The sequence below is a fragment of the Muntiacus reevesi genome, chromosome 20, assembly GCF_963930625.1.
Source record: "Muntiacus reevesi chromosome 20, mMunRee1.1, whole genome shotgun sequence".
Classification (NCBI taxonomy): domain Eukaryota; kingdom Metazoa; phylum Chordata; class Mammalia; order Artiodactyla; family Cervidae; genus Muntiacus; species Muntiacus reevesi.
In genome coordinates, this window is record NC_089268.1 from 15,115,553 (window position 1) to 15,142,353 (window position 26,801).

Sequence of the window (26,801 nt, forward strand, 5' to 3'; positions counted from 1 at the left end):
ACAGGAAAATATTCAAAGACATGGAGTGCAGACTTGTGATTGCCAAGGAGAAGGGGGACGGGGAAGCAAAGTATTGGGAGTTCGGGATTAGCAGGTGCAAACTGCTACATATAGAATAGATAGAGGACAAGGTCCTACTCTGTAGCACAGGGAACTATGTTCAATAGCCTGTGATAAACCATAATGGAAAAGAATATGAAAAATAACACATATGTATAATGGAATCTCTTTGCTGTATAGCAAAGATTAATACAACATTGTAAATCAACTAGACTTCAATAACCATAAAAAAAAAAAAAGAAGACAACAGCTTAGTTTGGGAAAACAAACTGCTATGAACAATTTGCCATGGCTATGATCCAGTGGGCTGGAGACAGTAAATATGGGAAGTCGTGGTTGGGCCTGGAGTTTGAAGCAGGTTGCTCCCTAGAACACCTGATTCGGGGGATAAGGCGGCCTCGTAAACAAGGCTCCAGAGCCACTGGGTCAGGACTCTCCAAGGTCTCGCTGCCAGTAGCTTAGAAAAGCTACTCTGCGGGGAGCATTTCCATTAGCTTCAAGCGTATGGTGACTTCTTGTAGAAGTCTGCCTGGCCTGGTGTTGTAGGGTAGCCAGCGGAGCAGGGTCCCTGAGGCAGGAGCGGTGGCCCCGGGCAATGCCCACAGTGGAGGGCAGTGGGCTCAGCCGCTGGCAGCCCCTGCAGGAAGACGGAGCCAGGGGAGGAGCCCCGGACCCCGATCCAGAGCCTTTGGGAGGCAGCCCCTGGAGACCCTCACAGGAACAGCGTGGGGACTTGTTTTGAGATGACTAGCTGAATTTCCAGCAGTGAAGCCAGCAGGGACTCCGGCCATGATGATTTGGAAATAAAAAAGGGGCGTAGGCTGTTTTGCTGTCACAGGCTAGTTAGCCAGGGATATGTGAGACTCCGGAGAGAAGTTTCCTCTGACGCTGTCCCCCCACAGCCCCAAGCCAGGGGTGGGAATGGTGGCTTACAGGGAAAGGATGGCCTTCTCTCAAACATGGCCCAGCCGGTGATGTTCCTAACTGACGCCAATCTGAACTCACAAACTGCTGAAGAAACGAAATCTGGTTACATTTGTTCTTTTTCACTCTTCTTAAAAATATCAAAAAGCTAATATTTTGCAGGCAGCTCTTATCCTGGCCGCGCGGGCCTGGCCTTGTGGGGTCCAAAACAAACACACCTGATCTAGATTTGGTCAGCATCAGGAGGCCCAAGAAGCGGCCAAGGAATTAGGAGAGGAATCCGAGGATTGTTCCTCCTCCCGAAAGGCCTCCACTTGAAATAGCTCTCGCTTTGCAGGAGCTGAGTGGGCGTGTGACAAGCAGAGGGAGCAGGGGTGTGGGGAGCAGTGTTTGAATTCACTCGGGCTCACGTGAAAGGATTTTGGTGCTGACCTGTCACTGGCGACAGATCTGACTCCTTCATGGGGATGAGTATTTGTCGTCTTTTCGCTTCACAGTCCAGGGTACCGGTGAAGAGTGAAGATGTGGGACACACGGTTTCTGGTGGGGACTTTGCTCTGAGCCGTAGGCTGTTGTCTGCTGGAGACAGCATGCTTGAGGTAATGACTTTCTGAACCACAGACTTGCAGAAATCTGTTTTTCATGGATTATGTGTCAGCTGACTAAAGTCAATGACCGTTCGTGGTTGTTATTTTAGCCACGAGGGGGCGTTCGGTGGGATTGGTGGTTTTCACCTGGAACTTAGGAAATCGCTGACTTGTGTCGTGAATGTACAGCAGGAAAAGAACAACTAAGTTTCTGAAGGACGAACAGAGCCGCCCTGATCCCTAACAGCGGGACATGACCAGAATTGACATTCGGACTTCTGGGAGGCTGTTGAGGGCTCCGAGGCTGCCTGTGGCTTCCCCACTCACTTGAATTCTCTCGGATCCAGCCTGCGTCATCCCACTTCCAGCTTTCTCTATCTTCCCTTAACTGTTTGAGTTAAGGAGACCCCTCTCTTAGGGAGGTGTCTTCCAGAAGCAGACCCTAGTACAAGCAACTTATTTAGGAAGCTGTCCCTGGACAAACTGCTCAAGTAGCCAGTGAATTGGGCACCAGCAAGCCAGTCCCACTGGGCACCCCTGGGGGTCAGTGCAGGACACATTTCTCTGAGCTGTCCCTCCTGGGGGTGAGGGAGGGGTGGGGGAGGGAGGGTGTGTATACCCCACCTTCTAACAGTCGCTGGGGAGGGCCCCCGGGGGAGGGGCATTAATTCCCTGGCACTAGCCTGCCCCACGTGCATCTCTTGGCTGGTCAGAGAAGGCTCTCGGGGGGACTGGGAGGTGCCAGCAGGTGAGGTCGGGCAAGCTGCACACACAGTATGCATCGAGGGTACAGGTGGAGTCCTGCCGGCATCTGCTCTCTCCTTTATTTCCTGTTCTTCAACCTCCTGATCTGAAAGAGATTACCACTGCCCTAGGTCGATACAGTTTCTTACAAACAGAGCTAGTTCTCTGGCAACCAAGCCAGCAAAGAGAGAGGCAGAGGAAATGAAATATTTGGGCCAGTCTGCTGCCTGATTTCTTAGAGGTCTGGCTGGTACTGGGCGGGTGAGGGGGTATGGCTTATTTTCTGGTGTAATAGCCCCTAGTTTTCTACTGACCACATGTTAATAGAAAGCAGATTTCCTGGACCTTGGCTCACATTCTGCATGTTGGAGCGAGCTTCTCTCTCTCTCTCTCTCACTGCCTCAGTTTCCCTGTCTGGGGTGACACCTTGGAAACGAAGCTTTCATATCAGAAGCTCCTTAAGGAGCTTCTTCATGGAGATCAGCTTTCTCTTGGTGCTATGGAAAGGTGATGACAGGTTGCTATGATGATGAATGCCACTTTGACCAACCCTGGTGGTGGGGTCACTGTGTGGAAGCCAGAGGGACTTCAGCTGTTTCTTTCTTTTTTTTTTTTTTCAGCCTTTGCCTTTATTTTATTTTTCCATTTATTTTTATTAGTTGGAGGCTAATTACTTTACAATATTGTAGTGGTTTTTGCCATACAATGACATGAATCAGCTATGGATTTACATGAGTTCCCCATCCTGATCCCCCCTCCCACCTCCCTCTCCATCTCTTCCCTCTGGGTCTTCTCAGTGCACCAGCCCTGAGCACTTGTCTCATGCATCCAACCTGGGCTGGCGATCTGTTTCACACTTGGTAATATACATGTTTCAATGCTATTCTCTCAGATCATCCCACCCTCGCCTCTTCAGCTGTTTCAAGAACTGAAGCTAGGACAAGAGGAACAACACATTCTCCTTTTACCCATTCTATGCCATGCCTGGCAGAGACTTGCAGCAAACTAGGAAGTCAGGGAAAGACACCCCTGGTTAGGGGGAATTTGATGAAATACTGTTATGTGGAGAGAGACAAAAACATAAGCAAACTGTCTTCAAGCGGGACAGGGATCAGAAAGTCTCCAGAGGTGCATTTAAGAAACCCCTAGATTTTCTGGGCTGACCACAGAAGGGGAAACTGAATTATAGATGATTACCTCTGATCAGATGTCCCCAGATCTCTTATGGACACTTATTTGTGGTGACCTGTTACTCCATCAACAGGGTCTGGCTGAGAAGCCCTGACTATCTGTTTTATCTGGGGATCTACAGAGTAACCACAGGGTCCGACCCCAGGAACCATCTTTGTCTTCTCAACCAGCTTTTAAGTATCCAGAAGCTGGGACTCTCACCTAGGGATCTGTGTGTCCTCCACACAACCCTGGATTTTACTGATGCACAAAAATCACCAAATGAACAAATCACAAAACCTAGAGTTTCCACCAATATTCCTGATCATAGAAGCCCTCAATTTTCCTACTCTCTCACTCTTGCTAACCCTGCCCAAATTGTAGAAAAACTGTGGTAAGTTTTTCCTACTGTGTTCAGCCTGAGATAACTGACCAAATTTGTACTCTTAACCCATACACAATTGCCTAAAGCACCCTTCCTAGAGAAATTTAAAAAAAATTCTGTCCTCCACACAAGATTCATTTCAAAATCATAGCTGAGATACGTTGTTTAATATTCCCTTCCATCTTCTTTGTTCCATCCTGTTTCATTTGAAGTTTTATTAAATCAGCATATGGTAAAATTGACTTGGCTGTGTGAGTGTGAACACGCAGGAGCAATCCTACGAGATTTAACACATACACAGATTTGTATAACCACCATCACAATCAGGATTCCCAAAAGTTCTATGACTTCACAAAAGTCCCTCGTCTTGCTCTACTGGATTGACACTCTCCTCCACCCCTGCTCATTATCACTACATTTTCACTCTTTTCAGAATATCATATGAGTGGAATTAGGTTGTGTCCTGCTGACTATGCCAGACTTCCCCGGTGGCTCATTGGTAAAGAATCTGCCTGCAATGCAGAAGAAGCAGGAGACATGGGCTTGTTCCCTGAGTCGGGAAGTTCCCCTGGAAGAGGAAATGGCAACCTACTCCTATATTCTTGCTGGAAAATTCCATGGACAGAGGGGCCTGGCAGGCTACAGTCCATGGGGTTGCAAAGAGTTAGACATGACTAAGTGACTTAGCACAAACACGCAGGATGTATACAAGTTTATGAGCACAAGGTCTCTGAGGTTTTGTATGTTGTCATGGGTATCTGCAGTTTGCTCCTTAATTGTTGAGCAGCATTTTATTTTATGTAGTTAAGCCACTCATTCATCAAAAGATACTTGGGTTATTTCTGGTTTTCACTAATTATGAGGAGGACTGCTATACACATTTGTATGCAAGTTTTTGACTGAACATAAGTTTTCATTTCTCTAGGTTAAAAAGCTGAGTTGTATAATATATCCCTGTGTAACTCCATAAGAAACTGCCAAAGTCTTTTCCAAAGTGTCTTTACCATTTTGCATTCTCATTAGCAGAGTATGAGTTCCAATTGTTCCACATCCTTGTTGGCACTTGATACTACCAGTTTACAAAAATTAAAAAGCCTATTTCAATAAAGGTACTCATTAAGAGATTAAAACAATCTCATCATTGTTTTAATTTACCTTTTTCTAACTGCTAATGATGTTGGACATCTTTGCATGTGTTCATTTGCCATCATATATATTCCTTGGTTTGTTTCAAGAGGTTTCTCCTTCATTCTTGAGCATGGATTTAGGAGTTGCTTTAAATCTTTGCCCCATAACTTGAACGCTGTGTCAAGATAGGGATGATTTTATCTGTCATCTTTTCCCTTGTGAGTTGAGATTTTCTCGGTCCTTCTTAAACTAAGTAACTTTGGATCACATCTTGAACATGTTCAGGGTCTTATTTAAATCCTAAGGCTAATGACTTTTGTTTGTTTGTCTGTTTCAGCAATCAATCTGGTTAGGTTCGGGTGGCAAATTCCAGTAAGTTTTCTTTGGGCTGTGGCACCAGTGTTGGCTCTGTTTTCAAAGGCTCTGCAGTGCTTTTCAGATTCATCCCATGTGTGTGCCCCTCAGAGGCCAGTGTGGACTGGAGTGTGGGTCTACCTTATAGCAGGCTTCCCTTGTGGCTCAGCTGGTAGAGAATCTGCCTGCAGTGCCAGAGGCCTGGGTTCGATCCCTGGGTGGGGAAGATCCCCTGGAGAATGGAAAGGTTACCCACTCCAGTATTCTGGCCTGGAGAATTCTATGAACTGTATAGTCATATGGGGTCACAAAGAGTTGGATACAACTGAGTGACTTTCACTTTCACTTTCACTATCTTATAGTAGGATTGTCAAAGTCTTTGGCATGCTCTTTAGAGCCACGCATGGTCATCTTGAAGGTGAGCCCAGTGGTTAATCTAAACAACTTTATGAAATTACTGTCTTGATCTCCTTTCCTTTCCTCTGATCTTCCTGACACAATATGACTTCCTGAGGCCCCTTGATGCTGCCATGCAGTCCCCATGACTATGTCTGCATCCGGCACCAAATAGTGGGAGGATGGAGAGGAAAGAGCAGTGGGAAGTCTCCCCATGTTTTCGGTACCCCATCTCCCCTGTTCCGAATGAGGGAGTCTCCTCCATCAGAGCTTTAGGCTTCTGTTTGGCTTCTGATGCTATCACTGCTACCAGATTTTCTGGGGGTGCCAATTTGATGGCACTTTAAATTCTTATCTCCGTCCATGAGCAGCCTGCTACCACTTACTTTTTGGAATTCTCAGATAGCTGCTCCATGTGTTCTGTCCATGGTGAGAATATGTCCTTCTCAGTATTAGGGATAAAAACTCTCTTCCATAATATTTTCTTCATTTTCTTTTATTGAAAGTTTAACTGATAAATTACTTTTGGCTGCGCTGGGTATTCATTGCTGCATGCAGGTTTTCTCTAGCTGTGGCAAGTGGGGGCTGCTCTGAAGCTGTGGTGTATGGGCTTTCATTGTGGGGGCATCTCCTGTTCTAGGTGCGTGGGTTTTCACTGTGGTGGCTTCTCCTGTTGTGGACCAGGGGCTCTAGGTGCGTGGGTTTTATATTGCGGTGGCTTCCCCTTTGTGGACCAGGGGCTCTAGGTGCGTGGGTTTTCATTGTGGGGGCTTCTCCTGTTGTGGAGCGTGGGCTCTAGGTGCGTGGGCTCGGTAGCTGTGCTGCACGGGCTTAGTTGCCCCGTGGCACGTGGAATATTCCTGGACCAGGGGTTGAACCCATGTCCCCTGCATTGGCAGGTAGATTCTTGACCACTGGACCGCTAGTGAAGTCCTCATTTTCTTTAGTTGTCATGAGAGCAGGCTCATTTCTTTCTTTTACCCAGCTCATTAGCTGATTCTATAATAGATATGTTATATTTAGCGTCTTATCAAACCTCAGCCATTTGTTACTACCTGATCCTCTGACCTACCAACCAGGCCAGCTCTGAAACACTGAATCTCTCTATTACCTGCCTTGTGGTCCTGTGTTTAGACCACTGTGAATCTCCCTCACATCAGATTCATACTATAGAAACTCTAACAGCCTGGACTTGGATGAGGTATGACAATACTTATCATAATCATATAATGTCTTTTGTCATTTTAAATTATGTAATCTTAAGCCATTTTCATTGAACTTGGGAACAAGAAAGAAGTTGTTCCTGTTATTAGCCAATAGTGATTCAGAGGTTCTAATGAATGCAATAAGACAAGAAAATAAAATACTAAGTGCAAGCATTAGACAGAGATTTTTCTTTTGTGATGAATATGATTTCATTTCTAGAAAATGCAAGAGATTATAGCAAGAAAAAGCCCACTAAAACTGAAAAGAAAATTTGGTAAGATGACTGGGTAGAAGAAAAAAAATCTATTTTTTAAGTAGATTTTTTTTCTATCCCAGGAAATGGAGCAATATTCCATTCAAGAAAGCAGCAAAAATTATAATACTCTTAGGAAGAAATCCTACTCCTAGAACTCTATTCCAAGGCAAGAGCTTGCAAGTCAATCTGTTCTGCGGTCTGTTTTTGTTTGGCTTCGGACTTTGTCGACCTAAGAATGGTTTATACATTTTTATAGAATTGTAAAAAAAGAAAAAGAAGAAAAAGAAGAATATACAACAGAGACCATAGGAAGCCCACAAAGCCTAAACTATTTACTATCTGGTCCTTTAAGGGAAAAGTTTGCATAGAAGTAAAAGCGCCAGTGTATGAGGATACGTATGCGTGGGTGTTTACTGCAGCACATTTTGATGCCAGAAAAATGGAATAAAGAAAATGTCTGTCAACTGGAAAATGATAAAAAAATATGGTGATCCAACCTTTCTATAGAATATTATGCAGGCATTAAAAGGAGAAAGATTGCATCCTAAAGATTAATATCTCCACCCTTGGGGCAATCTCTCTCTTCCTCACTCCCGCTCAGAAATCTCTGAAGCCTACCCATTGCCAAAAAAAATGCTCATGCCAGTTTAGCCTTAAAAGGAGTGAGAGGCTTCCTTGGTGGCCTGGTGGTTAACTCTGGGCTCGCAATGCAGGGGGCTTGGGTTTGATCCCTGGTCAGGGAAACAGATCCTGCATGTCACAACTAAGACCTGGCACAGCCAAATTAAAAAGATAAATAAATAAAAATTAAAAGATATATAACAACAGCAGTTGATTTGGAGGGATTTGATATGTATATTCATATATATATGAAATTCAGAATTCAGGATGTAGAGAAATGTATATAATGTGCTTTTTGTCTCTTTTGGTAAGACGAGCAGCCCGGTCTTTCATATAAGAATATGAATTTAATATAATTATTAATGTTGACATAGTATAATTATTATATTGACAAGGATAAAGGATTTAGAAAGGCTAAAGGGGCATGGCATTTTTGTGTGGCAATGGGTGGGCTTCAGAGGTTTCTGAGTGGGAGTGAGGAGGAGAGAGATTGCCGCATGCTATGGCTTGGAGATATTAATCTTTAGGATACAATCTTACCCAGAATTCTAATTTAAAGGTGGCCAACTTCACTGACCCAATGGACATGAGTTTGAGCAAGCTCTGGGACATGGTGAAGGACAGGGAAGCCAGGCGTGCTGCAGTTCATGTGGTCGCAAAGAGTCAGACACGGCTGAGCAACAACAATTTCCTATAGGCAGACTACTGCCACATCTGCTGTTTTCCTCTCCACTAGACCCTTCTGTCCAGTGGATTTCTCTCTTTCGGCATCAGCGTCCTTGGATTCTACTTTAGCAGGGGAACAGCTTTTTGCTTTTGGCAGCAGTCTGAATCAACCCTGACTCTGACCTCCTTCCGTGGCTGTTCATCTCCTGCCCCCAGTAACAACAGCAGCTGCCGTTAGGGTCCCACTGAGGGCTGACTATGGAGTCACCACCTCGCCTTCCAAGCATTGGACCTCTTTCTGCACGTGGTGTCACTTCTGGAATGGGAGTTAATAAAGGTAGTGTTCTAGTTATCGCATCAGGGGTGAGGAGAAGCTAAGCCCTTCCTGACTCCTCTCCATGTCGCAAGACACCTCTTTCATTTTCACAAGACACCTCTGCAGGAATACCCTGAATATGCTGCTTCATCACCTTCAGACATAGACCTGGCCTTGCTTTGGATTACGGGTGCAGGCAATTAATAAACTTTATGTCTTTGATGTCCCTTGCCTATTACATTTACTTGGCACACTACCCATTTCTGTACTCATTCCTTAATTATTTGCTTTTGTCTTCCAACAAAGGGAGTACCCAAGACCTCTAGTATTTGCTAATGAGTTATAGGTACTTGCAACATTCCAATTATTTATTAGCAGGTTGTCTAGACTTAAGCATCATCAAAACATGTGTTAATAAGTTGTTTCGCAAAACACAATTAAGTTTTTAAAATATTCAGGCATCCTTAAAGGTGTCTTCAATAAAGATTAAGTCAATAAAATCAGTCTTTACCTCATTACAAAGCGTATGCTTTCAGCAGTAAGATTGTCAGACTCGTGGTCTGCTAAAAGGTTTAAATATCTGCAGGCAAGAATCGTGTGATCATGCAGTGGCTAGTGACCAAGAGACCATGATCTGCAAACATCATGTTCAGTTTTGAACCATATCTGTTTCAGTGAGGTCTGTGCACTATGACCAAGGTTATGTTAGATGTTTTTTGGGTAGTGTTATGGTGAGGTAGGGCTGGGAAAGGGACTTGTGCATGCATGCTAAGTTGCTTCAGTCACGTCCAATTCTTTTGAGACCCCGTGGACTGTAGCCCACCATGCTCCTCTGTCTGTGAAATCCTCCAGGCAAGAATACTGGAGTAAGTTGCCATGCCCTTCTCTAGGAGATCTTCCCTACCCAGGGATCAAACCCACATCTCCTGTGGCTCTTGCATTGCAGATGGATTCTTTACCGCTGACCAACCAGGAAAGCCCTGATAACTCTCAGTCATTGACAACTTAAAAAAAAACCCAAAAAACAGACATGGGGGAGAATGGATACATGTGTATGTATGGCTGAGTCCCTTTGCTGAAACTATCACAACATTGTGAACTGGCTATACCCCAATACAAAATAAACAGTTTAAAGTTTGGGGGAGAAAAAAAAGAACAGACAGATCAGTCTTATTATCCAAGGCAATTTTTAAAAATTAGAGAGAGGCAACTGTCTTTGGGTTCTTCCAAAAAACCTTAAGAGAAAATTAAAACAAGTGACGAACTGGAAGAAAACATCTGCCACACGTTCCATAGAGAAAGGCCCAATATCCAGAGGGTTCTAAGTGCTCCTGCAAATCAAAAAGAGAAATTCAACAACCAATGGGCAAAGGATATGAGGCACAGGGAGAAGCACTCACGTCCACCAGCTGTCAGCAAAATGCAAGTTAAGACAATAAAGAGACACCATTTTTTTTTTTTTTTGCTCTCCAACTGGCAAAGCCTAAAATGACTGATATTATCATGTAAAAGGAAGGATGCAGAGGACTGGGTACTGTCACACACTGATGGGAATATAAATTAATGAAACCCTCTTGCAAAGGCAACTGGGGAGTACTCAAGAAAATTAAAAATACATATCCATTACTGTTCTCCCCAGGTCTACCTGGCATCTATCTCAAAGAAACACTCATGTTTGTACACAAAAATGCATGCCTTGTCACAGAAAAATTGGAGGAAAAAAAAGAAATTTCTCTTACAAGGGAGTAGTTAAATAGATCATGGTTTATTTATACTTAAAAGTAGCCCCATTAAAAATGGTGAGCAGTAAACCCATGCTCACTGTAAAGAGCAAAGAGCAAGGTGCAGAATAACATCCACATTATGGTCCTATTTACCCAACAAGATATGGCATCTTTCTATAGGTCTTCTTCTGTCTATCTATCTCTCTACCTATTTATCTATTATCTATCTACCTACCTATTACCCATCTTTTGATCATCTATCTATGCCCAAATGCACAGAAGGGAATGGAAGGACATGCATCAAATTGTTGAAAGTGGTTACTCTGCTCTGGGGAGAGGTCTTGGTTGGTTCCAGGGAGAGGAAATGAAGAGGATTCTTACCCTTTGATATGTATATTAATGTAGTGTTTGAACATTCCAGAGCAAAATGTACCCATGAATCACTTGCGCAATTAAAAAGGTACAAAGATAACCCTGAAAAGAATCCATAATTTTTTAAGCTCTAGAGAGACCCTAGTAAGGGTCCTGTAACTGACTTAGCCCTTCTTCAGCTCCCACCAACCTCTCTGCCTCCTTCATTGCCTTCCTGGGAATAACGGTGGGGAAAGGCTTCCTTCACTGACTCCTGTTCTTTCTTTTCATCAACTTAACTCAGAGAGGACACGCGACCTAATATCTCCTTTTCAGTTGGCTTGTGAACTTGCTGCCATGTGAGGGCACTGACCTTAGAGCCCAGCAGAAAGTGGGCTCGAGTTCTGCCTCTGCCCCTTAATTCTGCTGCTGCTGCTAAGTCGCGCCCGTCGTGTTGGACTCTGTGCGACCCCATAGACGGCAGCCCACGAGGCTCTCCTGTCCCTGGGATTCTCCAGACAAGAACACTGGAGTGGGTTGCCATTTCCTTCTCCAATGTATGAAAGTGAAAAGTGAAAACGAAGTCGCTCAGTTGTGCCCGACTCTTAGCGACCCCATGGACCGCAGCCTACCAGGCTCCTCCGTCCATGGGATTTTGCAGGCAAGAGTACTGGAGTGGGGTGCCATTGCCTTCTCCCTGCCCCTTACTAGCTGTGTATTATTGGGCATGTGTATGAGCCTCCGTAGACCTCAGGTTCTTCGTCTATATTCAGTTCAGTTCAGTTGCTCAGTCGTGTCCGACTCTTTGCGACCCTATGAACTGTAGCATGCCAGGCCTCCCTGTCCATCACCAACTCCTGGAGTCCACCTAAACCCATGTTTGTCTATATTAAGAGGATAATATTGTAATAGCACCTCTATCAAAGTTAGTTATTATTATTATGATGGGGACTTGATCTCTTTGACTCTTAGTGGCCCCAAATCTGTGCTTAGACACCTGATAGTTGGTTGCAAACGTCTCTGTTTACTCCCAGTCTTTTCAGGCACCCCCAGCACTGACCAGACCCTGATTCTAGACTCTGGGGAGTCCCTGTGGCACTGCCTCTGGTTCTCTGCCTCTGGGCCTCCAGGCCTCCTTTCAGACTCCTTTCAGAGTTCCATTGTTAGGACTCTTCCACACAAGCTGCCAGAGTTGGGCTTTTGTTCACGAGATGCCTGATGAGGGATGCAGTCCAGATGTGTTTGGGAGGGAGCGTCCCTGCTTTTTCAACGCTGCCTAACCGCAGACACCTACCTGCCGGAAGGGGAGTGCAGAGTCCCTGCAGTGACTGTGAGACTGTCTCTGCGGCGTTTCATCGCCTTCTCTGAAAGCCTGAGCCGGACCTGGCAGCCTTGCTGTGGAGCTGTGTGTGCATTTTTCAGGCTTAAGTAAGCTGTGGTGCAGACTGGGCGTTAGAGAGCGGGGCTGGTCCACAGGGTCTTGTTACTACCTGAGGCCAACACCAAACCATGGCCACCTCCACCCCAAGCAGAACAAGGTGAGGTGGGGACAGTCCCACTCTTGCACATGCTGTGCGTTTGAAGACTATTGGCGGTTTTCAGCAGGGGGCTCATCAGTGATTTCAGGGTGGTTGATAGTGGACAGAGCAAACCGGCTGCTTTCGGCTCTTCCCTGTTCAGCATCACTGACAGAGCCCCTACCCCCACTTCCACTGCAGTTACCCTGTTCCCATGGTGCCAACTACCTTCCTCCAGCGAATGTGTAAGGGGAGCCCAGCTCGTGCTGCTGTGTTTAAAGACTATCTCTTTCCCCTTCAGAGGGTATCGACAGAGCCCTCAGCCTGCGGGGTCCACCGCTTACAGATACGTGCCTGTCGTTCCCCGTCCATGAGCTTCCTGGTCTACAGGCAGAGTCACAGATGTAGAAAACAAGCTTACGGTTATCCAGAGAGAGGGAGGGGGTGGGACAAACCAGGAGACTGGGAATGACATATACACAGACTGTTATATATACAATAAGTAACTAATAAGGACCTACTGTATAGCACAGGGAACGTTACTCAGTATTTTGTAATGACCTATATGGGGAAAGAATCTAAAAGAGTGGATATAATGATATGCATAACTGATTCACTTTGCTCTACAGAAACTAACACAACACTGCAAATCAACTACACTCCAATAAAAATTAATTTAAAAAGAAGTTGGCACTTTTCTGCAGGGTTATTCTGATATCTAGATAATAGTATCTGCTGGCAAAGTTATTTTTGAGATACTTGTATGAAAATGATCATGTGAAGAATGCACATTACTGCTATGATGAGATTAGAATGCATCAGCCGCCTTCTGAAAATCTGAAATGACTCTGCTACGAGGAGAAGAAATCTTATTTTAAAGCATTTCATTAAATGAAATAGGTGTTGGGAAAATTGGCTCTTTGAAAAAGATTCAACTTACAGCCTCAGCTTATACCACATTTCACAATAAATTCCAAATGAGTTGCGTGTGAAAAATAGAACAATAAGAAAAACTAGAAGAAAATTTAGAAACGCATTAAACAAATATCAGGCAATGAACAATCCATCATTATTACTACTACAATGACCCTGCCTAAGTATAAAAGCACTGGAGGAAGTTGTAAAAGAAAAGACCAATGAATTTAACTAGATGAAAATAAATAAAATCCCTACATATTATAATGTACTTTACAAATATTGGTCACTATTACTGTGGGTAAAATGAAGGGACAAGGAAGGGCAAAGTGCTTCCTGGGGAAACTAGAAATAAAAGAATTGATGTTGCCTTATAAGTGTTGAAGCCTGGCGTGCTGCAGTCCATGGGGTCACAAATAGTCAGACAAGACTGGGTGACTGAACTGAACTGAATATAAGTGTTCAACTGGCAAAACCTTCACACCTGTGAGATAAAGACAAGAGGACACGAGATGTCAATCATTGTGCCTGCTCTACACATTCTGTTTATAAAACAGAAACCTCCCCATCACACCTTCTTTTGCCTAGGTGGACACTTTCTGAAATACAAGACCTCTCTTCTTCCCTGGTAACATCTATCTCGACCAGACATGCGTTTTTGATCCAAAGACAGCACATTCTTAAGCTTGCCAGCAGCGGCTGTCCTGAAGGCCTGGAAAAGATAAACTGGGCCAGTCAAGTTCTCTTTCTCATAATTTTGAGCTAGAGTTAGTTGCTCAGTCGTGTCCGACTCTGCAACAGTTTGCGACCCTATGGACTATAGCTGGTCAGGTTCCTCTGTTCATGGAATTCTCCCTGTAGTCTGCCAGGCTCCTCTGTTCATGGAATTCTCCAGGTAAGAATACTGGAGTAGGTTGCCGTTTCCTTCTACAGGGATCTTCCCAACCCAGGGATCGAACCCAGGTCTCCCACATTGCAGGCAGATTTGTTGCCATCTGAACCACCAGAGAAGCCCTTTGAGTTAAGGAACTTTGAGCTAAGAAACCAGCAAATTTTTAGCTTGTTACCTTGGGGACAGAGTTAAAGGATGCTTTTAGGTACAGCTGGGGCCAGAGCAGACCAAAACCACGAGCGAGCACGACACATGGTCAGCAGGGTCAACAGGTTGCAAGAGCAGATGTGCACAGAGGTAGCAAGAGGCCCTGGGGAAGGCACCAGCAGTGTGCTGGGCTCTGGAGCTGCACGGGCTCCTGACATCATTCCCACCCACCCCTGCCCCACTCCCACCCCAGGACCTGGCTCTGGCCCCTGATTCAACTTGCTGGGCTCTCAGATCTCATTGCTGTATCTCAGTTCAGTTCAGTTCAGCTGAGTCATTCAGTCGTGTCTGACCTTTTGCTACCCCATGGACTGTAGCATGCCAGGCTTCCCTCTCTATCATCAGCTCCCAGAGCTTGCTCAAACTCATGTCCATCGAGCTGGTGATGCCATCCAACTATCTCGTCCTCTGTCATCCCCTTCTCCTCCTGCCCTCAATCTTTCCCAGCATCAGGGTCTTTTCCAATGACCTTGATTCAGTTCTTTGTATCAGGTGGCCAAAGTATTGGAGCTTCAGCTTCAGGATCAGTCCCTCCAATGAATATTCAGGGTTGATTTCCTTTAGGAGTGACTGGACTGCAAGGACTGAACTCCTTGCAGTCCAAGGGACTCTCAAGAGTCTTCTCCAACACCACAGTTCAAAAGCATCAATTCTTCAGTGTTCAGCTTTCTTTATGGTCCAACTCTCACATCATTCATGACTACTGGAAAAGCCATAGCTTTGACTAGATGGACCTTTGGTGGCAAAATAATGTCTCTGCTTTTTAATATACTGTCTAGGTTGGTCATAGCGTTCTTCCAAGGAGCAAGTGTCTTTTAATTTCATGGCTGCAGTCACCATCTGCAGTGATTTTGTAGCCCAAGAAAATAAAATCTGTCACTGCTTCCACTTTTTCCCCTTCTATTTGCCATGAAGTGATGGAACCTGATGCCATGATCTTCATTTTTTTTTTTTTAAATGATCTTCATTTTTTCAATGTTGAGTTTTAAGTCAGCTTTTTCACTTTCCTCTTTCACTTTCATCAAGAGGCTCTTTAGATGCTCTTTGCTTTCTGCCATAACCGTGGCGTCATCTGCATATCTGAGGTTATTGATATTTTTCCCTGCAATCTTACTATTTTTTGACTTTGAATTGGTTTATGTATCTGAAAGAGAGGTTCACTGTCATGCAAAGAGTTGGTCAGTAGGTAAATCCAAGAGGAAGCCACTGCACTGAGCAGGTCTGTGGCTGAGGGTGGGGAGCATACGCTGGGGTGTATTATAATGGGAGATATCAGAGGGAGCCGATCATTGACAGGAGGCTTTGAAAGCACCTACTTAGACAATACCAGAGTGACAGTCTTCAAAGATGAACAACCCAAGTCATTTTCTTTATCTGTGGCTATTTGGAATATTTACATTTGAATACATAGGGGACTTCCTTTGTAGCTCAGCTGGTAAAGAATCTGCCTGCAATGCAGGAGACCTGGGTTGGGAAGATCCCCTGGAGGAGGGTACAGCACCCCACTCCAGTATTCTTGCCTGGAGAATCCCCATGGACAGAGGAGCCTGTTGGGCTTCAGTCCTTGGGGTCACAAAGAGTTGGACAGCACAGCATGGATACACAGGATGTTTTGAGATTTCACTTTAAAGAAAATAATGTAGCTCGACTTTGAAATTATAACTTAAGAGTGCAGAGAAACTGTTGTTTTCTAATTCTTCTTTAAAAACCTTTTTAGTTTGTACTGGCATTTATCTTTCAAACTGTGGTGTTGGAGGAGACTCTTGAGAGTCCCTTGAACTGCAAGGAGATCAAAACAGTCGATCCTACAGGAAATCAAGCCTGAATATTCATTGGAAGGACTGATGCTGAGGTTGAAGCTCCAACACTTCGGCTACCTGATTCAAAGGACCGACTCATTGGAAAAGACCCTGACGCTGGAAAAGATTAAAGGCAGGAGAAGAAGGCGACAACAGAGAATGAGATGGTTGGATAGCATACCAACTCAATGCACATGAGTTTGAGCAAGCTCCTAGAGATGGTGCAGGACAGGGAAGCCTGGCATGCTGCAGTCTATGGGGTCTGTGACGTTCAGTAGGTCCTTGTTGGTTATCCACTTTAAATATAGCAGTGTGTACACAACCACCCCAAACTTCCAGGGAGATTCTTGTCATTACCACACATACATCCTAGGCCTGAGTTAGCTCACCTATTTCTGAAAACCAAGGGAGCCAAACTGAAACTGATTATTCCTATGATCTGAAACAAAGTGACTTGACCTTCATCTTTGAGAGGCAGGGGTGGTGGTGGGGGGTGGTGGTGGTGTATAATTATAGTTTAGAAAGTAGAAACCTAGCATATGGTATTCTGTCTTTTCTGGAGAAGAGTGTATTGTGCCCAGAAGAGAGGTGGCCGGGTTGGAGGCTACCTGGAATCTCTGTGGGGATATTCACTCCCGTGGACACTGGACACCTGGCAGGGCTTCACCGTGACCATGAGAACCTAGCTCTCAAAACACTTCTCTTTGCTTTGACTCCTTTTGTGCTTGGGGATGCTTATTTACTCACCTTCCAGTAATGAATCTATTTTGTTCCTGGGAGAAGAGGCCTTGGATAGAGGCAGTTTAAGAGTTCCTGTCTATAAAAGAACATCCTCCATGGTAAATTAATAGACTGCCTCTCTAGGTTATAGTGAGTATGATTGACAGGGGGCAGCCTTCCTGAGTTCACCCTGCATGGGTCAGACCCTGGACCTTGTTTCATTCACTAAGGTAGAACCACTCTGTCAGGACTCTTGGGAGGCAGCCATCCATCTTTTTTTTTTTTGGCTAACATTCCAACCTAATCACTGCTTTCTTTTTTATATGTGACAATTATTAGTGTTACCTCTTGTCAGTTAATACACTCCACAGTCCTCCAGCTTGCTCAAATCATTTTGCTGTTGTTGTCTGATCTCCAAACTAAGACAGCAAACATTCAATCAAGTCTATGAAGATATCAGTCATACTGGTTATGAGCTGTCACTCTGGTAACTGCACGTCTTGGAATTTCAACATTCTAAATTGTTAAAGGATGGACTTTAAGCAATCTTCCCTCTGCTCTTTTCATCTCTAGATACACCAAGTCATCTCAGAAGGTACCAATCTATCCTGCTTTTAACAATTCCGAGAATCTATATTCTGTTAATCACCTTTTCTGACAAGATGTCTGTTTCACGTGATCAGCTATAGGTTCAATACAACTGAAAATCATTAATTCCTTTTTGAGTCTCTTTAAAGATGAACTACAGTTTACTGATCCCTCTGCACAACATCAAGTGATACACAGTGAGCCCTCACGCAATTATGTTTAACGGGAACCACTCACATGGGATTGGTTAGATGGAGCTGGAGTCAGTGTCATACAACAGGTTCATTTGTTGACATAGGACTTTTTTTCTAGAAAGTTCAAGAAAAGGTTGTTAAATACAAAGGAAGCTAGCAGAGCTGAGCCCAGGGGGCAGAAGGGACAGTCAGGACTGAACCCAGCCCCTCTCCCCACATGCCTCCTCTGGGTCCAGTATGGCCAGTGCTCTTTCTTAGGAGGAAGTGCTTCTTTCCTGCTGTGGGGCCCTTCTGTCTTTGCATGTGTTGTTCACGTCTCCACAGCTCAGCCTTCAGTCCTTCCTATGCACTCTTCTATCATGATAGCCTCGTTTTGGGAGAAAAATGGATGTTTTGCAGTGTTTCCTTATGCATTAGGAAATTAATGTGTCTTTTTATTTATATCATCATTTTTTATTAGGATTGTAATTGGTTGAATTAGAGTACTAGTTATAAAATTGTATGGGTTTTGAGAAGTCTTTCCAGTCTTAATCTTCCTACAATCCCTGCTATTTTTTTAGTACGTAGCTGCATTTATTCCATTACAGCAGAGGCACCGGTACTTAAAGCCAGTTTTTAAATTCCTCATTCACAGTTTCCTTTTTTTTCCAGGATAAATAACTCTAAGCATTTTTGGTCCCTCTTAGGAACTACTATCCATTCCTTTACAGACGTATCCTGTTTCAAGCCACAGATCAATATTTTAGAGGTTTGTAGTGAATATGATTGCAGTCGGCCCAGCATTTCTTCCTTTGGAGACAGACTTCTTCAGTTCCCTAAAACCCATATTCAGCTTCAATGGCACAGGTAGGCTGAGTCCTGAGGAGGGAACATAGGATGTAGCACCAGTGAATCAGAATGTTTCACTCCCTGGATGCAGGATCTCCTTCAGAAATGGACGCATGACCTAAGCCAGGCAGGTCATTCCCCCTCTAGGGGTTTTTGCCAACATTGTTGGAAAAGACCCTGTTTACTGGGATTAAGAATTCTATCAACCAGAGGTCCCTAGCCTTTTTGGCACCAGGGACTGGTCTCTTGTTGAAGAGAATTTTTCTATAGACAGCGTAGGGGTGGGGGCAGTTTCAGGATGATTCTTATAAGAAGCCCTCAACCTAGATCCCTCTCGTGTGCAGTTCACAGAAGGCTTGTTCTCCTAGAGAATCTAATGCCACTGCTGATCTGACAGAAGGCAGGGCTCACGCAGTAATGGGAGGGATGGGGAGTGGCTATAAATATAGAAGGAACTTTGAACGCATGACCACCATTCACCTCATGCTGTATGGCCCCCAGGGATCATGTTGTATGACCCCTGCTGTAGTCCACGTCAGCTTAGACCTTTGAGAAGCACCTTCCCACTAAATTGGGAGAGACTCCCAGAGAACCCAGTCGAGTTGGGAGGAGGGGAGAGGAGAGGAGAGGGAGGAGGATGGGGAGGAGGGTGAGCGTGAAGCCAAATGCATTCCTTGGATTTCCTGCTTTCACGAGACAACAAAATTCCTCTCATGCTTATAGCCAAACACCCTGGCCAATACAAATTGAACACAGATTAATTAAATTTGTTTGATAAGAGTAATTAAAAAAATCAAGCTAATGTGCAAACAGAGCTTATTATTTAAAATTCATGTGATGAATTACTTAATAAAGCAAAAAATCCCCCTTGTAACATTTTCATCATGACTTTACTATTTTTCTCTGAACCATATCTTTTCCCATAGAGAGGCAGAATTCCTAGGAAATGCAGTGCATACACATGGAAATTCTGGGCAGAGTGAAAGGGTGTCACCTTGACTTTTTGCATTTCTTAATTTTGAGAACATGCATTTTTTCACATTATGGTGACATATTTTTATTTTGTGGTCCTTGATGATTTCTTTGCCTGCCCTTAACCAGGCTTTTTCTGGTCCAGTTGATTGGTGCTTGTTTTGGTACTTAAGCATAAGTACTTCATTACACCCATTTCTACTAAACCTCATCTAAATTTATGATTTGAAATCTCTCGTGTTTTCTGAAGCATCAGTAAATGCACTCAGTTGGAATTGTATAGAGCCTGAACATACGACCCCTCTATTTTATTTTGCAAACTGCTGGAAACGAGAGTTGAGACCCATGTGGGACTCTGAACCTTCCAGGGCTGCTGCAGGTCTGCCGCACACCTTTCCGCAAACTAGAAAAAGGCACCCCTCTCTAAGCATAAGCGCAACCACGGGCCAGTGAACGTGGGGTGGAGAGCGAGGGCAGGCTGGGTGTCAAACCCACTCATTCTTGCAACTGAGCCCCACTGGGTGAAAGACCAATCATTAACCATGTTACAGAGATCCTTTTCATCTTCTTGGGCTCCATATACACGAGCTAGGGTCTAGTATGAGACTTTTGTTGGGCACATCAGATGAAGGGCAAAGATTCAGGAAAACTGAGTAACAGCTTAGTGAAATAGTAAACTCAGAAAAGAAAATTTCAGAGGCAGATAAATCTGAATTTATGGAGATAATATACTGTATTTAAAAGTTTTGGAGTTGGACAGAAATGGACTTTGACCCCAGGCTGGCCACTTAGCAGGCCACCTCCCTGAAATTTCATTTTTTAAAAAATCTGCAAAATAATGATCATAGGATATTTCAGAGAATCTAGGCTACATCAATTGTAAGATCTGGTCTCATTAAAGAGGTTTTTTAAAATGAAAAGACAGCCAATGGATTGTTAAATGTTTCCTGATTTCAGAGATGTTAAGACTGTAAAAATTGTGTATTTTAGAATCTATGACACATGTATAGACTGTGGTTCTCTGTGGAGATTAAATGAGATAACGCACTTGCTGAGTCCTGGCACGGCCCAGAGTCAGTGCTCAGTGAAGCTGCAGTGAGTGTGGCTGTTATTTGGAGATGGTGACAAATAGTAACAAGAGAATAGACTTGACTGAGGTCTTCATAGCCTCCCAAGACAATCTGGATGTAGGGTGAGATATTAGAAGCCAACATGCAAGGGCAGGTCCAGAAGTAAACCTCAGAAGAAGATGAAAGTACAGAAGATGCACAATGGAAAAATGGTCCCACGTGCTCTGCTGATGGAGACCCAGATCTGAGCAGTGATCTTCCCAAGCCCCAGATGTGCAGGAGAAACACTTTTTTAAAGGGTGCTGTTCAAATGGTGGGCTAGCGGTCCCTGTTCGAAGGTGAAGCAGGAGAGGGAAAACTTCCAGAATGTTCTGTCAGCTTTTCTAGCATTTGGGTTTTCTTCTTCCCTGCTCACTGACATCTACTTCTGTTACATTTCCGTGATTTCTGAAGTGATCACTGATTGGCTCCCTGGAGGAAACCCTTCTGTGCTACAGTCTCTGATGGGTGTTTTCAGTTAGGCCTGGAGCGGTCTGTGGAGGGTGAAGAGGTGCCAAGATGAGTCAGTCAGGCTATTTCACCTGCCTCTGAAGCTGCTGGTTCCCAGACTGGGCGAGCGTGGGCCTCATGCCAAGGAATAGCCACTCTTTGTTCTCTGATGCCAAAGACAATGCTGCCAGAGGTAGAGAAGCCCATGCCAGGATTCTAATAAGTGAAAAATGGCTTGGATTGTGCCTCTGCTTTGGAAGCCATCTCTTTCTTTTCCTGTGGTTTAATGGCATTTTTAGAGATATGATGAATGGAGGCAGTGTGTATATGAACGTGTGATGGAACCTATGATGGAAAGTGGCCTAAATGCTGTTGTGTATGGGGCAGGCAAATGCAATGAAAATGGCTCCTCTTTCGAAAACAAAGACTTCCTTATTTGGGGAGAAGATCCTGAAGAAATTAGTTATTTCTTCCATTTCTGACTTCAACTTGTTTCAACATTAGGAATGATGTAAATGGTGTATAGAGAAGGACAAAAAAGGAGTTTGCAGCAAGAGTTTAATCTACTCAGTTTGGGTTGGCTTGTTATAAGAAAAGAAAATAATATGGAAATTTTGGTTGAATGATTATGCCATGTAAAAATTACATATTATATGGTCACTCCTGAACTAATGACCTCTAGGGATTTTTAAGAATGAAATTCAGGGACTTTCCTGGTTGCCTAGTGGTTGAGAATCTGCCTGCCAATGCAGGGGCCACACATTCGATCCTTGGTCCAAGAACTAAGATCCCACGTGCTGCAGAGCAACTAAACCCGGGAGCTGCAGCTTCTGAAGCCCGGGCGCTCCAGAGCCCATGCTTTGCAACAGGAGAAGCTGCCGAAAGGAGAAGCCTGAGCACCACAACTAGAGAATAGCCCCCACTTGCCACAACTCGAGATAGCCCATGCGTGGCAACGAAGACCCAGCGCAGCCAAAAATTTAAAAATAAATAATATATTTCTTTAAAGGAAAACAATGAAAGTCAAGTGGCAGCTCTAGATCACAACATCAGAGAAAAACCAAATTGCCTGAGAAGACAGTGGCAACCCGCAATCGAGGCGTGTGGCTAGCTGGTGTGTAGATCACAGACAGAGCTTCCCTTTCCCCTCGGCAGGCCAGTTGCATGTGCGACCCTAGCTTCTCACTCCAGCCCAAAGGTTTGGAGGGAAGATGTGGCTCAGCCTGGGAGCGGAGCTGAGTCATCACCCCACGCACATCATGGCACATCCGTGCCATGCTCCCACTTCCGGGCTCTTAGATTCACTAAAGGACTTGTAGGAGGATGAAAATTCCACTTGATTTAATTTCTCCCTAGGAAAAATGCACTCAGTAACGCTGTAAATCTCTTGAAACCAGTTTCCTTCAAGGTTGCCTTGGAAATTTTAAATATGTGTACAAGTTCCACCTTGTACTTCCTTAGTTTTAACCCTGTGTCTGAGATGCAGTGGTGGTGGTGGTGGGGGCTACTCGTTGTGGTCAAGTATGTCAGGGGCTTGTTGCGTAAGGGGGCTGATTCTCAACGATCCACTCACCTTGGTCCCCCTTGGATCAAGAGCACATCTGAAAGATGGGTGGCCAGGAGGAGGGTTTTAAGGCTATTATTTGCATAAAATGACTTAAGAGTGACATTGGTTTTATTAGCACCAGTGAATTACCAGCCACTTTCTCATTAGCAATAAATGTTTGAGTTTTAACATTGCTATGAACTCTGCTTATTATTATCCAGAAAGCACAAAGGTTTATTTGCCCAGGGCTTTCTCTAGTACGTCTGAACCTTTTGTGTGTAAATTACAGACATATTCTCTGGAATACTAACTACAGCCTTCAGATCCCTGGCCTGGGCAGCTGTGGGGCAGCCTCTGATTTGCCTAATCTCAAGAAATATGGCAAATTGGACCCATCAATGTGTGTTGTTGCATCAAAATTATGGCGAGTTTAGAATTACTTGTGACAACTCACTGTCCTCAGAGTGAAACACAAAGTATATAAGAATGGGCCACTGGTGCTTTCCACCGTTTGTATATTTCATTAGTGTGGGAACAGCTTTAATTTGGTTTAGAGAGTTAGATGTTTGCCAAGGGCAAAACTTTATGTCACTTTTTGGGGAGAAACGATTCATACAGTGTCCTCCCCTCTTGTGTCTCCAGGAATGAAAACAGATCATCAGGTACTTTGAGTCCGATGACTCTGACAAGCCGGCTCTGAATCCACTCAGGCCCATTTCCCCTTCCCTCATCAATGGTTTGGGTCGCTGATCTCTATGAGAGTCAGATAAATTATGAATGCTATCTCTAGAAAAGTGCTCCTGACCCTCAGTTTTTTTTTTTTTTTCATATGGTTTTAGGGGTTTTGAGAATTCAGGCCAAGAAAGGAGTTTTACATAGGATTTTAAGAGAGACCAATTACATTGAAATAGTTACCAAGATTTTAAAAAGTTTTGTGATATAGAAATAGCTATATGTGCTTTTATATAAGTGCATTAAATGACAAGGTCTACTGGTGAGTCTAATAACTACTGTAATTTTGAAGCACTGATGAGTATAAGAGATATTTTACAATGTCTGCCAACTGTGCTGTGAAATGAAAATGTCGGTAATTTCCACTGTGACAGGTGCTGCTACTTCTACGGTGGTCTGCTGCTGACATTCATCATTAGACGGAACGCTAAACTGCAGCTAGAGGTTAGTGAAAATAAAGGTGCATTTTCCCTCCATCCAAGTTGCTGGACCTTAAGTGAAGAACCTCTGAGACCCTAGAGATTCTTGTCCTGGTGCAGGGCATGGCTCGGGGCTTGTCGGCCTCAGTTCTTTGTTCAGGCCACAGTGGAGAATGCAGGTGGAGAAGGCAATGGCACCCCACTCCAGTACTCTTGCCTGGAAAATCCCATGGACGGAGGAGCCTGGTAGGCTACAGCCCATGGAGTCGCACAGAGTCGGACACGACTGAAGCGGCTTCGCTTTCCCTTTTCACTTTCATGCATTGGAGAAGGAAATGGCAACCCACTCCAGTACTCTTGCCTGGAGAATCCCAGGGACAGAGGAGTCTGGTGGGCTGCCATCTATGGGGGTGCACAGAGTCGGACACGACTGAAGCGACTCAGCAGCAATAGCAGCAGCAGAGCATGCAGGGCCACCTGGTTCCCTAACTGAAATGGCCCAGGCTATTGTGAGTTGCCATATTTTGTAGGAAAAGCCAAAGGGATGTTCATAGTGGCCTTCGGCCCTGTCCTCACATATGAGAGAAGAGAGGCTGGGACGAGGGGGACACGGAAGTCAGCTGTAAAAGATAACTCCTGTCTTAGCTAGCACAGAGACGAAACCACAAGGGACCCCTTGGTGACGCTGTCCAGACTGGGAGATGGGTCTTGGTGTGTCTTCTAGCTTCAGGTGAAAGAAGCGTCTTCCTCTCACTTTGACAAAGATCTGAGGCACAGTATTACCGAATTTGCCTCTTGCCTTAACCTCACTTTTCCAGGGATGCTCACCTAAGTGGGGGAGCCCTGTTGGGTAACCCAGGTCCTGGGAGGGCAGAGTGATTCATTTTTGCCTCTCATTCTCCTAGTTATGGAAGGAGATGAAATGGTGCTGAAAAATGCACACCTGGGCCAAAAACGATAAGTGTAAGCTCTGGGAGGTGTGAAAGTGTTCCACAGGCCTTAAAAATGTGAAATGTCACTGCAATAGTACAGTTATGACCAGTTGAGCTATTGCTGGAAAACACCAGGGACAAACAAAACTTGCTCATTGGGATGCTCAAACTCAGGCCTGTATGAGGATGAACAATTCAAGTCCTGGACAAAAGAAAGTGATTTCCCCGATGGATGGTGCGAGAGATGACAAACTCCCAAGGAGAGGTGCTTTCAAAGCAGCCTCCTTGGCAGGGACCTCCTGAAACTGGTCCTCACGGCTGTTTGGAAGCACATCATGACCTGATTTTCACCAGGAAAATGGTCTATGAAAGAGGCTCACAGAGTGTCATCTGCTTACCAATTTTACTTCTTGCTTCATTTATGCTTTCTCCCAGGGTCTTCGCTTCAGAAAATCTGGAGGGGGGAAAAAAAAAGAAGTGAGAGTTTAACCTTTTCTGTTCATCCTAAATTATGTTTTAAAAATAAGAGATTTCCGAGAGGTCTCTGTTATAAAACTTAATGGAAAGGGACATAAAAAGACAATTTAAATGAATGAAATATATTTGGCTTAAGAGCAGAGATAAAATTTGTATTAATTACTGGTGTCATAAATTTTTACTCCTCTCTTCAGTGTAGAACTTCCTTCTCATAATCTCTAATTTACGACTTTTGATTTCTAATGTTTTATGATACAAGGAAACCAGAGTAAGGCAGGGTTGTATGCCTTATGTATGGTGTTCTATTAATCATAGTACCAAGATCTTAGAGTCAAAGCATACTTAAAGAACTTTTTTCTTTCTGAAATTTTTTTTTTTTTTTTTCTGACTGGTAAACCATGGCTGGTCATGAGGCAGATTCACGCCGTCATCAGTTTCTATAAATCAAGTTGTATGGGACGCAGCCACATAGATTCCTGGGTTTACTGTCTAAGGCTGCTCTCACACTGCAAAGGCAGTCGAGCGGCTGTGACGGAGACTATGGAGCCTGAAGAGCTGAAAATATTTACTATCTGGCTTTTTCCAGAAAAAAGTTTGTTTACTTTTGTTATAGGTGATGTTAAACCACATTTTGGAACTATCAAAGCAAGAAAAAAAAAAAAACCCTCAATATTCCCTACCCAGAAATAGACCTATTCTGAGATCTAGTCTTCTTTCTAGCCAGTTGTTACAGAGTTATGATCATATATATGTGTATATATATATATATACATATATATGATTTTGTGCTTTGATTTTTTTTCATTTAGCATTGTAAGTCCTTCCCTATGTTCTTAGAAACTTTTCCACTATCTTTAGATGGCTGCCTACTAGTCCGCCAGATGCTGTGTTGACATTTACTTAATGACTCCTCTCTATTTTCCAACAGGTATTCTTGAGAAGCCCCCTGAGAGCCCAGTCTCACGCAGGACAAGTGTAGAAATAAATGACCTCTACGAATACCATGCGGTCTAGGCCTACACACAGTGGGCCCTTAGGAAATGTTATTGCTCCACCCACAAATCTTTCTGGATCCCAGTAAATCCCTGATGTGCTATTGCTTCGTCCATAAGCACTTTAGTCCTGCGGGATTTTGCTAGAGAACGTGGGGAGAAGTGGGCTCCCAGGTACGGGAAGACCAGAAGTGAAGTCCAGAGGGCCCAGGATGCTCTGGGCTGGCTGGGAAAGAGGCGTGAATTACGTCACTGCTATTTTCTGACTGTGTCTGCTTGGCCGGAGACTGTGGACAGAAGTTTCCAGGGAAAGGGACTAAAGTTTCTCCCAGCGTTAGGTTTCTCGGGACTCCCCACCCTGGCTCCTTATTAACGGTATTCAGGCTCATCCCAGACGACATATGCCCCTTCTCAGCTCGGGCTTTTCACCTTTTGGAGATAAGTACAAGCCCACTGGATGCCATGCAGACTGAACTCAGCTCAGCAAACATTCGTAACATGGGCGGGTCACTGTGCTGGGCTCTGGGGGCTCACTCTGGCCTCTGCCCCTGGGCAGGTAGACTGAGGCTTTGTCTGGGCCACTCAAATGAGGACTATCTTCATCCTTTAAGCTCTGCCATGTGG

The 26,801-nt window shown here is 44.4% G+C and overlaps 1 protein-coding gene across 1 annotated transcript in view; it reads right to left on the reverse strand.

The window, feature by feature from the left end:
* The window catches only part of KIF6 (kinesin family member 6), a 396,116-nt gene that overhangs the window by 59,219 nt on the left and 310,096 nt on the right, over positions 1-26,801 (reverse strand). Inside the window, exon 15 of the mRNA XM_065913300.1 lies at positions 25,107-25,162. Within this exon, the coding sequence (XP_065769372.1) occupies positions 25,107-25,162 (56 nt within the window). The remainder of the gene's footprint in view (positions 1-25,106; positions 25,163-26,801) is intronic.